Below are 12472 nucleotides of genomic sequence, written 5' to 3'. Positions count from 1 at the left end.
CGAAGGAGTCGAGCCAGCAACGGAACCGCCAGAGGAAGTGCCATAAAAATGCAATTTTAGATTCCATCAACTGATAAGAAAAGTTTTTAAATTAGCCGCCAAATGGGAATGTTTCGAACTTCGAAACTGTAAAGTGAGCAACAGACAACAAAAGGTTTGATTAGAAAACGGAAAACAAGGGCAACAATTGGCTTCTGGAGGGGGTTATTCGCCGAAAGGCAATGGGCGGCCTACAAATTGCCGTCGACACGCCAAGACACCGTTAGAAACTTTTTGCATTTTCTGTGCTGTTGCAATCGCAGCCCGCTCCCAGCGACCACCCACCGACTTTCCCCACCCCACCCCCAAAACTACCTGCCTGGCTATATCCTCAAAAGGAAAACGCACTCCAGCGAATTGAGAGCAAAGTATCAGTTTCAGCTTATCAAACTCCTGCCATCGCCAGTGGGACAGATTAGGAGGAGAATCAAAGGGAAAGCAGTTCCAAATGGTAATGGAAATGCAGTGAGGCGCACTCCTTCGGCATTTGGCGAAATCTTAAAGCGCTGATCTACTGATCTACGGCTCGGAGGGCAGAGACAGCGCTCAAGTAATTAACGCCCCTATAAAGGAGCATCCGCATCCCAAATCCCAATTCCTCAGTCGGACTCTCAGCCCGAAAACAGTAGCCCGCCGACGGCGCCTCAGGGATTTGCCTAAATGTTAATGATGATCTAGTCTCCGGGGGAGTGTGCGCTCGAGTGTGGGTGTGCTACTGTTCTCCGCCATTGCATCCGAAAAAAACTAGATCTGGTGTGAAGATCGGGGCGGTTCTCTGTTTGTCTGCATTTGCCTCGTAATCCCCTTGAGATATTAATTAAAGCGATTTCCTGGGCTTCTCTGTTTACTTGGTTTTGCCTAAGCACATAAACAGGGAGAAATTGCCAAATGCACTGTTCTTGAATTGAGAACATTCGTTCTTGAAAGCAGTGCATTTTGGTATCAACATTATAACGAAAGGGTACGAAGAAAAAGTTAAGTTGAGTTTATTTGACAACTTTTTAATGGAAAAAGGCTTCTGACTGGAATAATAGTTTAGTTGTTGATATATCTATGTGAATACTGTAAATTCCACTTGGCTTAAGCACAATAAAGCCTAAAAATTATATTAAAAAATGTCATTATAATTTTAAGAACATTTTCAACTCAGATGAGAACGTCAGCATTCTGTCTGTGTAGAAATATTAACTCTTTCAATATATAAAAGGATTGCCATAGAAAGTCGAAAAGGTTTTTTTTTTGTAGGGCTATATAATAGTATAACATATAATAATAAAATAATTTAATTAAATATTAAATATTCAATTGATAATTTAACATTCTTATTTATATAATAAATATAAATTAAATTCCAGTTTTTTATATTTTCTTGTTTTAAACAAAAGCGTTATTTCAAGAGTTGGTATCTGATACCATATGGGTGCCCCAAATGAATTTCTTTTTAGAAATTACAAAATAAAAAATAAATATTTGAATTTAAACGAACTTTGAGGATTGTGGTTTGAATACGTGCTGAACGTCTATCCGGGTTTTGCACCTGTACTTTTGTCTGTTTGGTATATTTTTACAGCAACGGTCACTCTGCCTTCGATAACCGTGCACTCGCACCGCAGATCTGGTATATCCGGGATTCCTCCCCCACGCGGTCATACCGAATCGTAAAAAGCAAAAAGAGAAGCAACAGCGTGAGGTGTAAATAATGTAAGCCAGGGCGAAATTGTAAAAGTGGCCAGCAATTAGGAGCCTTGTGTGCGAATCAAGTGCAATCGGGGCGGCGGAAAAGCGCTTGGCCCTCCCCCTCGCAGTTGGCAGGTCGCAGCGCAATCGTGGAAAACGCAGCGCACGCACACAGCCGCAGCGGCCAGAGTGCACACACATATGGACTGATGGTTTTCGTCTACGTTTCAATTCGATTTTCGGAAATTTCACCTTCGCGTTGCTGTTTTTCGGCTATTTCAAACTTGTTTTCGGCCGTGTGCGCCCCGCCCCGGCGCCCCCTTCGGCGTTCCGCTGGCAGCCGCTCACTTTTTAATTTGCTTACGTATTACGCTCGCGTGCCAATTCGCGGTGTAAATCGGGCGGTGCAAGCGCAAGGGCTGGCATAATTCCACGCACATTCGCTGCTCCCCAGCTCCTCGATATTCCCCCGGATCAGCTGGGATCGTCCCCTCCAGAAATCGTGCAACGCTATAAATACTGTGGACGGGATCGTTGGAAAAGCGTGAAATGCGGGGGGAACCCCTGTGGAAATGTGTGTCACCTAAGCAGCAGCAGGTGTAAATGCAGTGTTCTAAAGCGCTGCAAGGCGTGCGTGCGTGTGTGTGTGTGTGTGTGTGTCGCAACATATGGCAGCCAATAAATAATCGCAGTTCACATTCGCCACCATTTGCAGATAGAACAAACTTTTCCTGAACATGCCTGCGAAGTAGGCCTCCCCGCTGGAAGCCCGAAACCAAACCCGAATCCGAATCTGAATCCGGCAGCCGAACCCCCAGGTCCAGATGACAAGTGTAACAACCGAGACCCATCAGCCGCCCTGAGGAATCAGAAGACGATCGCCCGGAGGTCACCACCCGCCCCGCCTTCTTATTATTTAGTTTTGGTTTAATTTTTGAACACCCTCCGCTCGAGAACGTGGTTTCTTTTGCGACGCGTGCAATACTTTGTGGCAGAAGTCTTGCATCGTTCCAAAAGAGAGCAGCACGTGGAGCGACGAGCACGGCCGTACAATACCCAAGTCCGTGGCCACCAAGCTGCAGCGTCTCAAGGCCAAGGCGTCTGCGAGCCAGCACTACGGCGGCGGCTATCGGAAGTCATCGGCATCGTCGTCGTCATCGGCTATCGGAAGTCAGGCTCACAGCGAGGGCGGCGACAGGAGTTCCCAGACCGCCTCCAGCTCGGCCAGCCACGGTGGGCACCACCATCAACGCGGTGGCGCTGCCGAGGAGGCCCACTTTGCTCTGGCGGACGCGGCCGAGAAGTCATATCAAAGCATCAACAACAACAACAACAACAATTATCAAAAGTCAAACCACACCAGTGCCAATTACAACCAATCCAATTATAATAACCACCCACAAAGCGCCACCACCAACCTGCCTTACCAGCCCAATAGCAAGCACAGCACGATGATGATGACCAAGCAGAAGAACACGCTGGCCGAGCGCCTCAACATCGGCGAGGAGGTGCGGGAGCTGAAGCTGGGCGCCTCCTTCAACCCGAAGAACACCTCCACCGCCTTCCACACCATCAAATGTAAGTGGGGACTCCCCCGATTCTGTTTGCGCCCGCTGCCGAGCTCACCCGCAAAATTACCCGTCTTGCAGATGACTTCAAGCCAGCGAGCGTGGACACCAGCCGCATGGCCTCCGTGGACGTGGGCTCCAACAATCAAGTTACTGTTATCGTGCCAAATTCAGGTGAGTGCACCCAGAAGCAATCACATCGTGATTGATACGAAACCGAGCCACCTTTCTGTGGAGGTGAATATGTTTGCGTTGATCATTAACTGGGCGGTTTATATATACATTTATTAACAGAATTCGAGTTGAGAGATGACCAGCATACCATTTTAATCCAATTACTAAAATATTTATGAGTCGGAATCAACAAAAACGATTAAATTAAGGGAAGATTATCATTGTGAAATGAGATTTCAATGCATTTTGATCGTTAAAAGATAAAATAATTAATCAATGTTTATAGGCATAAGAAAACTCATGTTCCTTTAATTGAATTTCTGGTCATATAGTACTTCCAGCTAAGGAAGTTTAACTCTGTAAGCTAGCTCCAGCTTCCGAGCTTCGAAGGCAATGCACCTGCTGGTTTAAGTGCGCCATTTATGCCGGAATGCTCGACTCACCGAGATGGTTCATTAAAAAGATTTAGAGCAATCAAGAACACGTGCCTCAAGCCCAGTTCAGTCGCACTAAGATGTTGGCACAAAATTCTTCACCATCTGTTGTTTGATTAGTGAAATAGTTATGATGGAAGATAATAACCATAGATATGGAACTGGCATTGATATGTTGTTATAACGTATTAAATCTGCACTGTAACCATAGTGGCCGGGCAATAGCGAATCCTTTAGGTCTGCAATAACCAGCTAATCACGTTTATCCAACCATGTTTTATGGGACAATCGCACAATGGAATAAGCAACTTAGGAGAGTCGGGTAATTTATTACGGAGCTTCAAGCACGCAATCCAATAAAGTATTGAAATTAGAGCGAACCGAATAGATTTTGTGGTTGCATCGGAAATATTGAGCGGCAATCGATGAACAACTCGAAAGACCAGTTGGCTTGTTCAATAATTTTAGAGAAAGAAACTGGCTCTACCGGAGGAAAAACTTGGGAAAACAATTATCTATAAGATAGGTGATTGGTGATGACTGAAATTCAATTTCGTTGACTTCTTCTTGGCAATCCTATTTTTGCCATCGCCTTTCAAATTGAAATAGGTGTCTATTTACAGAGGTATGCGGTTAATTCGTGGGATGACATAACTTGCCTGCACTAAACTAGTTGCAGTGCCTATTCGCAGACGCGAATTAGTGCCAGCCCTGTGTGCTGTTCGAATCAAACAAGAAATCACGGTCGCTCGGCGAGTGGAAAGGAGAAAAGGCCAGCGCTGGAGCAAAGACACCAAATTACATCAAGTCAGGCAAATGCAGCCGAGCGTTCAAGTTTTTCCCAGTCTCCTCGGCCCCCCACACTCGTATTATTCCGCCACGCTCTTTGTGGCCAGACATCGTCTGTGGTCCGTCGACTGTGGTCGGGCTTGGGCTGCTTGCTGGCTTGTTGGACCCCATTGCGGCCGACTTGGCTTGTGTAACGCTCCGCTGGCTGCCAGCGACGAGTCGCCGAAGAGTTTTGGCGGCGGCGGCGACGGCGACAATAACAGCGGAATTTGGTCAAGTGTGGGTCTGGAAGTGGTGCGGTAACCGAACTGCCCGATCTGTCCCGCGCTCCGCCGATTCCCCTGGAATCTGACGGGTGCAGCCAAATGCGCACAATGCGAGTATGCCGAACTTGTTTGGCAGCGGCCAAAGCCAGCATTCCGCTATACCTATCAATTGAATAGATTTGGCGCACTTAAGTAACCATAACAACGATAAGCGTATCACTTAGTCACAGCCGCAGTCGATCTGATAGCACCTTATTGTCGGGGGACAAACAGTAAACTAAATTGGACAGGTGTCACCTCAGGGAGTTGTCTTCAAAAGAGGCCTAGTGATAAGATCAAAGTCGATTATTAGTAACGTTTAATTCCTTTAGTGTCCAGTACCTAATTATATTATAAAACCGATGTCTGTAGGTGGAAGTATGTTGCCAATAAGTTGCTAGTATAAGTAAATGCTTATAAAATATATTATATAAGTTTATAGATCATAACTCAAGGTTTCCATATCTTAAATTCTTTTGGGACAAATTTCTTATCAAGGATATGTTCTCTATAATTTTCCGTTTTTTTCAAAATCATCCTAAGAATTCTATAAAGAATGACTAAAGTTCCATAAAAAAGAAACACAAAAGAAAATACAAAAATTATTGTCTTCTGTAAGGAAGGGATTGCCAAAGTCTATAATAAAAACCCCAATCGATTGCAAATTAAGTTAAGTTGGAAAGAACTTTAAGAGCCACCTCCCTGTTTTCGCTCCGGATCTTTGTTAACCAAGTTCTTTCAGCCATAACTGCTTGAAAAAACCAACTATAAGAGCAGCTCTTGGTAAATATTGTGCTTGGACACGGCAATTGGTTAACAACAAACCTTGCCAAGTATTTTTCGAAACTTGATCCAAATTTTCACCAGCATGTGATGGCAATTTAAAGAATGATTTTTTCATTTTTTAAAATTTAACTAATTTTCAAAAAAGTAAAAACAACCAATGTATTTGTGAAAATACACGCTTAGTTTAATTTCAATAGTTTAAATACATCCCGGGCGCTGGGCAAGGTTGCGTTCCCACCACTGTCCCCATAGATCTCCAGTAGCGATCCCAGTTTATACAACAAGGAACCACCCTCCTGGATAGTATTTCCAGTAGCATTCAAAAATCTAGCTTTAAGTCCCGCCAGCTTAGTCACTAAGCCCATTGAAGTGTGTAGCTGAAGGCAGAGGACTTGGGTTTTAAATTAGTTTGTTCTTTGACGAAGCCGAGTGAAGTTCTCACCGAAGATTAGGAACGCGATCCGCATTGTAGACCTCGTTTGTTGGCAACGGAAGGCAGGCGATTAAAGTGGGTTCATGTCAGACCCCTACTTTGTTTTATAGCTACCATGAAAATTGGTATTAACGTTTAGGACTACGTGAGATGCATTTTAATACTAAAGAATGTATGAAGAATGATATTTTAAATTAGTTTTGAGAGTTTTTTTTCTATATAATATATTACTATATATATAAGATCTTTAACATATTTTTGAAACCTCATTTTACATTCGAAAACCTTTGTCGAACCTAATGGAATTTTTAAATAATATTGTTATATCATCGGAACCACTAGTACAGAGGCAGTTGGGCATATAAATATATATATTGTTATTTTACTTTTTTTTAAGATCCTCAAAACACAGGATATAATACAGAAATTTCAAATAAGGATATATTCTTTATCCAATCTTAAACCTAACCGCTCTTTTGACAATATCCCGCATCGGGCACAAACCGGTTCTCGCAAAGGTCCTTGGGTACACAGGCTTGTAGAGCTTCGGACAGTACGGCGGATGGCAGTTCATGGGCGGCGGGCAGTAGGGTGGCACACAGCTCCGCATGGCGCCGTGCGTGTTGCCGGGTATACAAGTGGGCGGTACGCAGGGCTCTGGACAGTAGGGTGGCCAGCAAGTCGGCGGCAATTCGCAGCCAGGGGCTACACAGGGTGGGTAGCACGTGGGCGGGGCACACTGGGGATTACAGTCGGGCAGCTTGCAGGGATAGCAGTAGGGCCTCTGGCAAATGGTGGGGCAGAAGGGCATGTAGCACCAGGGGAAGTAGGAGCCGTCGGGGTACACGAGCTCGAACGAGGGATGAGGCGGAGCGATGAAACCTGGACCAGGTCCTGGAACTGGCGATGGCGGAGGGGCTGGAGGCGGTGGCGGAGGCGCCGGCGGTGACGGGTTTTGCTTGCATGAGGGATAACAAGAGGGTAAATACTCAGGAGGCTTTGGGCAGAAGTTTTCCACTTTCTTAACCAGAAATTTGAACAGGAAGCACCGTCTTGATGAGGTCATATGCACCTCCTCCAAAGTTCTTCCCAGGGCCGGAACCCATTCGGTTCCATACTTCTTCCCAGAGTTGGCTTCTGCAATGGCATTTACCAGATCCGAGGTCAGTTTCTTTAGCTTGAGAATGTCCTGTGACCTGTTCAGCGGGGCGCAGAGCAGACCTAGAAGAGGTAGTAAGATTGTTTTACGAAAAAATCTATTAGAATTAATAATTTGTTTGACAGACTTACATATCAGAAGCGATAACTGCAGAACAGCTCCGTTCATTTCGGAGATTTTTTAAAAGTGATACATTTTTGTATCTCGGATAATAAATCGATATGCCCTCCATTTGAGCCGATCTAATCGAATTGGCAACACCTTATTAACATAGTTTAAAAGGTTAGTGCTCCCCCGTCGTAGTTTAAAAAGTCGCTTGCAAGTTTTACTTTTTCAACAAAAAGGGTTGGTGTTATTTTTTAAAGATGGATAACTAAGGAGTAGAATCAAAACAACCTTTTAAACAGTAATATGAATTTTACATCTTGTTAATCGCGCAATGGTTTTCATGGTTTGTGATCTATATTTCAGAAAAGCTTATTTATAGATTATGTGACAAAGATCCAAAGAAAATAAAATTGAAGTTTGCTACACGGAATTCTTTAAATCGAGGAGTTTAGTGATAATAATTAGCAACTTAACCACCCATTTTGTACTTTAAAATGCTTTTATTGCGCCGACTTCTCCAAGACACTTAATTTTTTGTTCATGCATTCCCTGAAAATTCGAATAAGTTTCCCTAAAGTTATATCAGAATTCGGGCCAGCCGTTCGGGCTACATGCGTCAGCTCATCTTCCACAATGACAACCGTGATATTAGGTACTTGGACAGGCGGCAGTTGAATGTAGTTTTCTAAGATGTTCGTGTTGTTTATGTCAATGTTTCCGACATTCGTTTTGAATAGGTTAAGACTTCCCTCACTCGTATTGCTTATGTTGTTATTTCCAATTTGTTTTTTAGCCTGGATTTCTGTTTTCACTTTCAGAAGGCAAAGCATTATCAGTATGTCTGTCGTCGCCGTATCATGTCGCCCTTTTACATTTTTTTCAAACCAGTCCTCCAAGTCGGCAAATTGTTCCGACATTGCACACATTTCGAGGTGAAACAGGAAGAGGAAAGCTAGAAGGAGTATAATCAGTTTCGTTTTGGGCAGCCTAGTAAATAATACTTACCAAAGTGTATGGCGAGCACTCGCATTTCTGATTCTAGCGATAACACTCCTAGTTTACTTTCACAAACCCCATTCTTTTATAGCCATCGACGTAAATCCATTAGTCAAACTTTCGGTGAGAGAGCCTAGGGAAATTCGACTTGTTCTGCAGATCAAAGGTAACGAATTACCTTGGAAAAAAAGATTTAAAGTCGATTCATCATTTTCATCAGGGGAATAATTAAAAAGACAATAAGTTAATCATTTTTAATAATTTTCTTCAGATTTAATTGTGAAACATATTGGTTTAGATCTTTATTTTTAGTTGCTTGACTTTTGTTAGTACACAGTTTCTCAAGGCTGCTGTTCTGGGTGCTTTTTTGGACTTCGGGCGTTGAACAATTATGGTCTTCTCGTTGGCATTGGAGTTCTTAGCTTTCTCCTTGTAGCTTGCCAGTGCCTTGGCATCCTTCACGAAAACAACCTTGATTTGCGGCATTCTAACTTCGGGCAAGGTTATGTTGTTCTTGAGTGAGTTTAGATTACGGATATTTTGTGTATCAAATAATTCAAACTTTTCTGAGCTTCCAGTTTCGTGTTGACACAGCTTAACAAGAGTATTCAATATCTGATTAGTTTTATTTGGACTGACTGTGGAGTTCTTCAAGAGGGGATTTAACACTGGGTCCAACCCTTTGTAAGAGTGACCATTTAATAAGATCGCATAGAGAAGTACTACAAATGTTCGAAGAAAAATTATGGCTTCATGGAACACTTTAACACTCCAAACTCACCCAAGCAGACCGTATAAAGTGTCATTGTAGCTTGTATAAATAGCACTGAAACTTGGAGGACAGGTCTTCCTATAACTAGTCATGGTTGCCGCCTTAGTCACGGGATAACCGCGCCTAATCCATTACCTTTCAATTCAGAATATAAATGATGTGACATTTTATTTTTCCTTCTTTTACCTTCAACTCTTTTAAAAAATATTTCAAATAATCATATCGATAAGTTGTTCAATGTACATCAGGTACATTTCGACAAAAACATTCATGTGTATACATACCAAATAATAAATTAATCTTTATGAGTTTATTATTTATTATAATGTGTATATACTCTTGAGAGTTCAAGGTCATTAGTGATATTAAGGAATTACCTTTTAATTAAGCCAGCAACACGTGCCTTTGCCTGACTCGCAGCTAACCTGTTTTTTCGATATATACTTAAATGCTTCATGAGAAGGCTAAATAATCTTTTTATATTCTTGCAGAAAGTTCCGGTGTGCCTCATACAGTTTATAAGGGTAATCAGAGGGAGTATGCGAAGGAGTGTTTGATGATCTACGACAAGGAGACGGGCGCTATCACAATAGAGAAGCTGAACCACAACATTCAAGTGAAGAAGACAAGGTGAGTGCTACATAAACAGTGAATTCTGAACAGTTTACCAATCATTTCTATCCTTTCAGGAGCGAAGTCACCAACAAGCCAACCCTACCCCCAGCTCAGAATGTGCCCGTTAATATGGGTCATATGGGCCAGGTCCACAGTCAGGGCACAAACGGAGCTGGAGCGCCACCAGTATCGGCTCCTGGCCACGGATCCGGACCGGCGCCCAAAATGGAGAACAGCACCATGCGAATCTCATCGAAAACAAAGGTTTCTACGGGTAGCCGACGTAATAACATAAGTAAGTATAAACAAGTAATTGCATATAATTTAGTAGTAATAACCCTTAGTTTCAAGCGTTAGCTTATAAAACCGTACCAAAGTCTTTTATAATATTAAACTAAATAAAACTTCTGCTCGTTTTTCACATTTTTAGTTGACTTCAAGCCGCGCAATTCGCCCATGCAGCAGAGCTCACCATCGCGTCCAGTGCCAGTCCATCGCAGTCCACAATCTGCACCAGCGTATGTTATTCCCTTCACCATCTTGGCTGGAACATAGCTAATGACTTGTATCCTTTAGTTGGGATGCCAATAATGCACAGCAGACGCTGCCCAGCATTCCCATGATCACCGACGACGATGACTTTGGGTTGAGGGCGGCGATGCACAGCAGCGGTCAGGCAAATACCTCAGGCTCCTCGACTGGCTCGGCGGCGGGGCTGCCGGACTTTGGATCCACGTCCTCGTCCTCGCACATGGGTAAGCAGCGGCAGGCTCCCCAGCATGGTCATGGCAAGCGCCAGCAGATGCACCAGCGCGGAAGTCCTCCCATGGCCCAGCAACAGCAGCAGCAGCACCACCAGCAGCCATCGAACTACGGACGTGGTTACAACGGCGGCCATAACCACGCACAGCAGCAGCACAGGCACTCGCCGCAGCAGCACCACCAGCCCCGCCCTTCGGCTTATGCCCAGGGCAATAGCATGCCCATGGACTTGGACTCGGCCAGGGAGCATGAGCTGACCACGCAGTCCGTGGAGCAGGCGGCTGCCGCGCTGGAACAGGTGGGTTGGCGGACTGGTTGCGTAAGAAGTGGTGCCTAATTGGGATTTCTTTACTTGCAGCAAATTGGCGGCGCACTGAGCTCCTCGAGCTCCAGTTCCGAGTCGGAGTCCAGCGACTCTGACAGTGGCAGCGACTCCGATGCCAGCACCGACGAAGATCGCCCCATGGAAAGGCAGCAGTCGGCGAAGGAGCAGCATCATCAACAGCAGCAGCAGATGTATCAGAATCATCACCACCAACAACAGCAGCTGTCCCAGCAGCATCTGAATCAGTTGCCCAATTTGGGCCTGGGCTCCATATCACCAGCCTATGGTAACAATCATCACCAGCAGCAGCAGCATCATCATCAGCAGCAGCAGAAGCAACAGTCCGGCATTTATGCGTCCAATGGTGGCTTTCCAAACGACTTGCTACAAAACGATCTACAATTGTCGTCCAATTCGTCCGACGATGATGACTAGCTGTTTTAGGTTTGATCTTATTTGCCTTCTTTTGACAAAACCAACGACATAAATTATTGATATTCTGTCTATATGCGTGTAATTAATTTGTAATTATTGAGGGGTGATTTTACTTGCTAGTGAAATTTTTATAAATAAATTCTTAGTTCTACACCACGATATACACAAACATATACTAATTAACTTTAATCACTAATTTTAGACCTTCCAAATGTGCTGGTAAACATTTAATTAAAATCAGAAAAGTAAAATCAAATCAAAAAAGAAAAAACAACGCAAACCTATCTTTGTCAATGCATATTAGTTTTAAATGAGAATTTAATGATTATGTAAGACATGTTGGAAGTCCTAAAGCAGATCGCACGCGAATGTAAACATAACACATTAATTAACAATAACCAATAGACGAAACGAACGAAGTAGACGATGCAACTACGGAAATTATTTAGTTTTTAATGAGAATGCTGCAAATTTTGAAAAATATGTTTTAAGTTTCCACGCGGATTTTTGCCATCAACTACGCATTTTAATCATTTTTAAATATTCGGATACCAAAAGCGAAAAAGAGAAATGTTTCAATTATATTTGCACATTTATTTTGTTTTCCTTTATTACGCTCATCTTTTGTAGTCTAGCTTAATTTTATTGTTGGCGACTTTTTAATATTTTCGAAAAATAAAAATACTGAATGTTCGTTTTTGATTAATTTGTTAGCTATATTTATCGCGAATGTATTTTAGCCCCATATCTTTATTAGTTGCACATTTGTGCGGTAGGAACACACTTATGTTTTTAGCTCATGTTTTATTTGAATTTATTTGTAGATCTTTAATTAATTTTTAATACATATTATTACGATTTTGTTATGAGCTTGCAATAGTTAAAAGCAACGAAAGAAAATAAATGTGAAACGAAAGAACCGGCCTGGTGAAAGCCATTTTTGTTTTATCCCTCCCCCAGAAATCTCAAATCCCAAAGAGTTTGTTACGATGCTGAGCAGCAATACTTTACGCAACTCCTTCCAAATGTGAGCGTGCACGAAGGTCCAGACACACACTTACTGATATCGACACTATTTGATTTGCCAAGCCAACA

The 12472-nt window shown here is 43.1% G+C and overlaps 4 protein-coding genes across 5 annotated transcripts; 1 reads left to right on the top strand and 3 right to left on the bottom strand.

Moving 5' to 3' along the window:
* The first annotated feature begins 1635 nt into the window (after positions 1-1635).
* LOC108030186 (ell-associated factor Eaf) lies at positions 1636-12296 on the top strand. Of its 2 annotated transcripts, none has more exons than XM_017102934.2 (8): positions 1636-1740; positions 2432-3294; positions 3366-3458; positions 9732-9870; positions 9930-10150; positions 10286-10373; positions 10432-10915; positions 10976-12296. In XM_017102934.2, exons 2-8 carry the CDS (start codon positions 3168-3170, stop codon positions 11375-11377), a joined length of 1554 nt encoding a protein of 517 aa, XP_016958423.1. In that variant the 5' UTR covers positions 1636-1740; positions 2432-3167; the 3' UTR covers positions 11378-12296. The 2 variants fall into 2 exon arrangements, with proteins under 2 accessions (XP_016958423.1, XP_016958424.1); XM_017102935.3 differs by having other exon boundaries at positions 1676-1740; positions 2409-3294.
* Positions 5933-6287, bottom strand: LOC108030189 (uncharacterized). Its single transcript, XM_017102939.3, has 2 exons — positions 6215-6287; positions 5933-6163 (listed from the first exon to the last, which is right to left on the bottom strand). Exons 1-2 carry the CDS (start codon positions 6237-6239, stop codon positions 5952-5954), a joined length of 237 nt encoding a protein of 78 aa, XP_016958428.1. The 5' UTR covers positions 6240-6287; the 3' UTR covers positions 5933-5951.
* On the bottom strand, positions 6574-7572 carry LOC108030187 (uncharacterized). The gene is made up of 2 exons (XM_017102936.3): positions 7496-7572; positions 6574-7426 (listed from the first exon to the last, which is right to left on the bottom strand). The coding sequence occupies exons 1-2, from the start codon at positions 7530-7532 to the stop codon at positions 6654-6656; spliced, it is 810 nt and encodes a 269-aa protein (XP_016958425.1). The 5' UTR covers positions 7533-7572; the 3' UTR covers positions 6574-6653.
* Positions 7953-8547, bottom strand: LOC108030188 (uncharacterized). Its single transcript, XM_017102938.3, has 2 exons — positions 8478-8547; positions 7953-8424 (listed from the first exon to the last, which is right to left on the bottom strand). The coding sequence occupies exons 1-2, from the start codon at positions 8500-8502 to the stop codon at positions 7973-7975; spliced, it is 477 nt and encodes a 158-aa protein (XP_016958427.1). The 5' UTR covers positions 8503-8547; the 3' UTR covers positions 7953-7972.
* Positions 12297-12472: the final 176 nt, after the last annotated feature.

Source organism: Drosophila biarmipes, chromosome 2R, assembly GCF_025231255.1.
Source record: "Drosophila biarmipes strain raj3 chromosome 2R, RU_DBia_V1.1, whole genome shotgun sequence".
Classification (NCBI taxonomy): Eukaryota; Metazoa; Arthropoda; class Insecta; order Diptera; family Drosophilidae; genus Drosophila; species Drosophila biarmipes.
Note: the sequence above shows the minus strand (reverse complement) of the source record. Positions and strands in the feature narration are given on the sequence as shown.

What these genes read in the sequence shown, in the direction of transcription:
- LOC108030186 (XM_017102934.2), top strand. Translation starts at nt 3,168, where the DNA reads ATGATGATGACCAAGCAGAAGAACACGCTGGCCGAGCGCCTCAACATC. An exon ending in ATTCAAGTGAAGAAGACAAG is followed by an intron (nt 9,871 to 9,929) that starts GTGAGTGCTACA and finishes CTATCCTTTCAG; the next exon opens with GAGCGAAGTCACCAACAAGC. An exon ending in TAGCCGACGTAATAACATAA is followed by an intron (nt 10,151 to 10,285) that starts GTAAGTATAAAC and finishes TCACATTTTTAG; the next exon opens with TTGACTTCAAGCCGCGCAAT.
- LOC108030189 (XM_017102939.3), bottom strand. Translation starts at nt 6,239, where the DNA reads ATGCGGATCGCGTTCCTAATCTTCG. An exon ending in GATCGCGTTCCTAATCTTCG is followed by an intron (nt 6,164 to 6,214) that starts GTGAGAACTTCA and finishes TTAAAACCCAAG; the next exon opens with TCCTCTGCCTTCAGCTACAC.
- LOC108030187 (XM_017102936.3), bottom strand. Translation starts at nt 7,532, where the DNA reads ATGAACGGAGCTGTTCTGCAGTTATCGCTTCTGATAT. An exon ending in GCAGTTATCGCTTCTGATAT is followed by an intron (nt 7,427 to 7,495) that starts GTAAGTCTGTCA and finishes TACCTCTTCTAG; the next exon opens with GTCTGCTCTGCGCCCCGCTG.
- LOC108030188 (XM_017102938.3), bottom strand. Translation starts at nt 8,502, where the DNA reads ATGCGAGTGCTCGCCATACACTTTG. An exon ending in AGTGCTCGCCATACACTTTG is followed by an intron (nt 8,425 to 8,477) that starts GTAAGTATTATT and finishes TACTCCTTCTAG; the next exon opens with CTTTCCTCTTCCTGTTTCAC.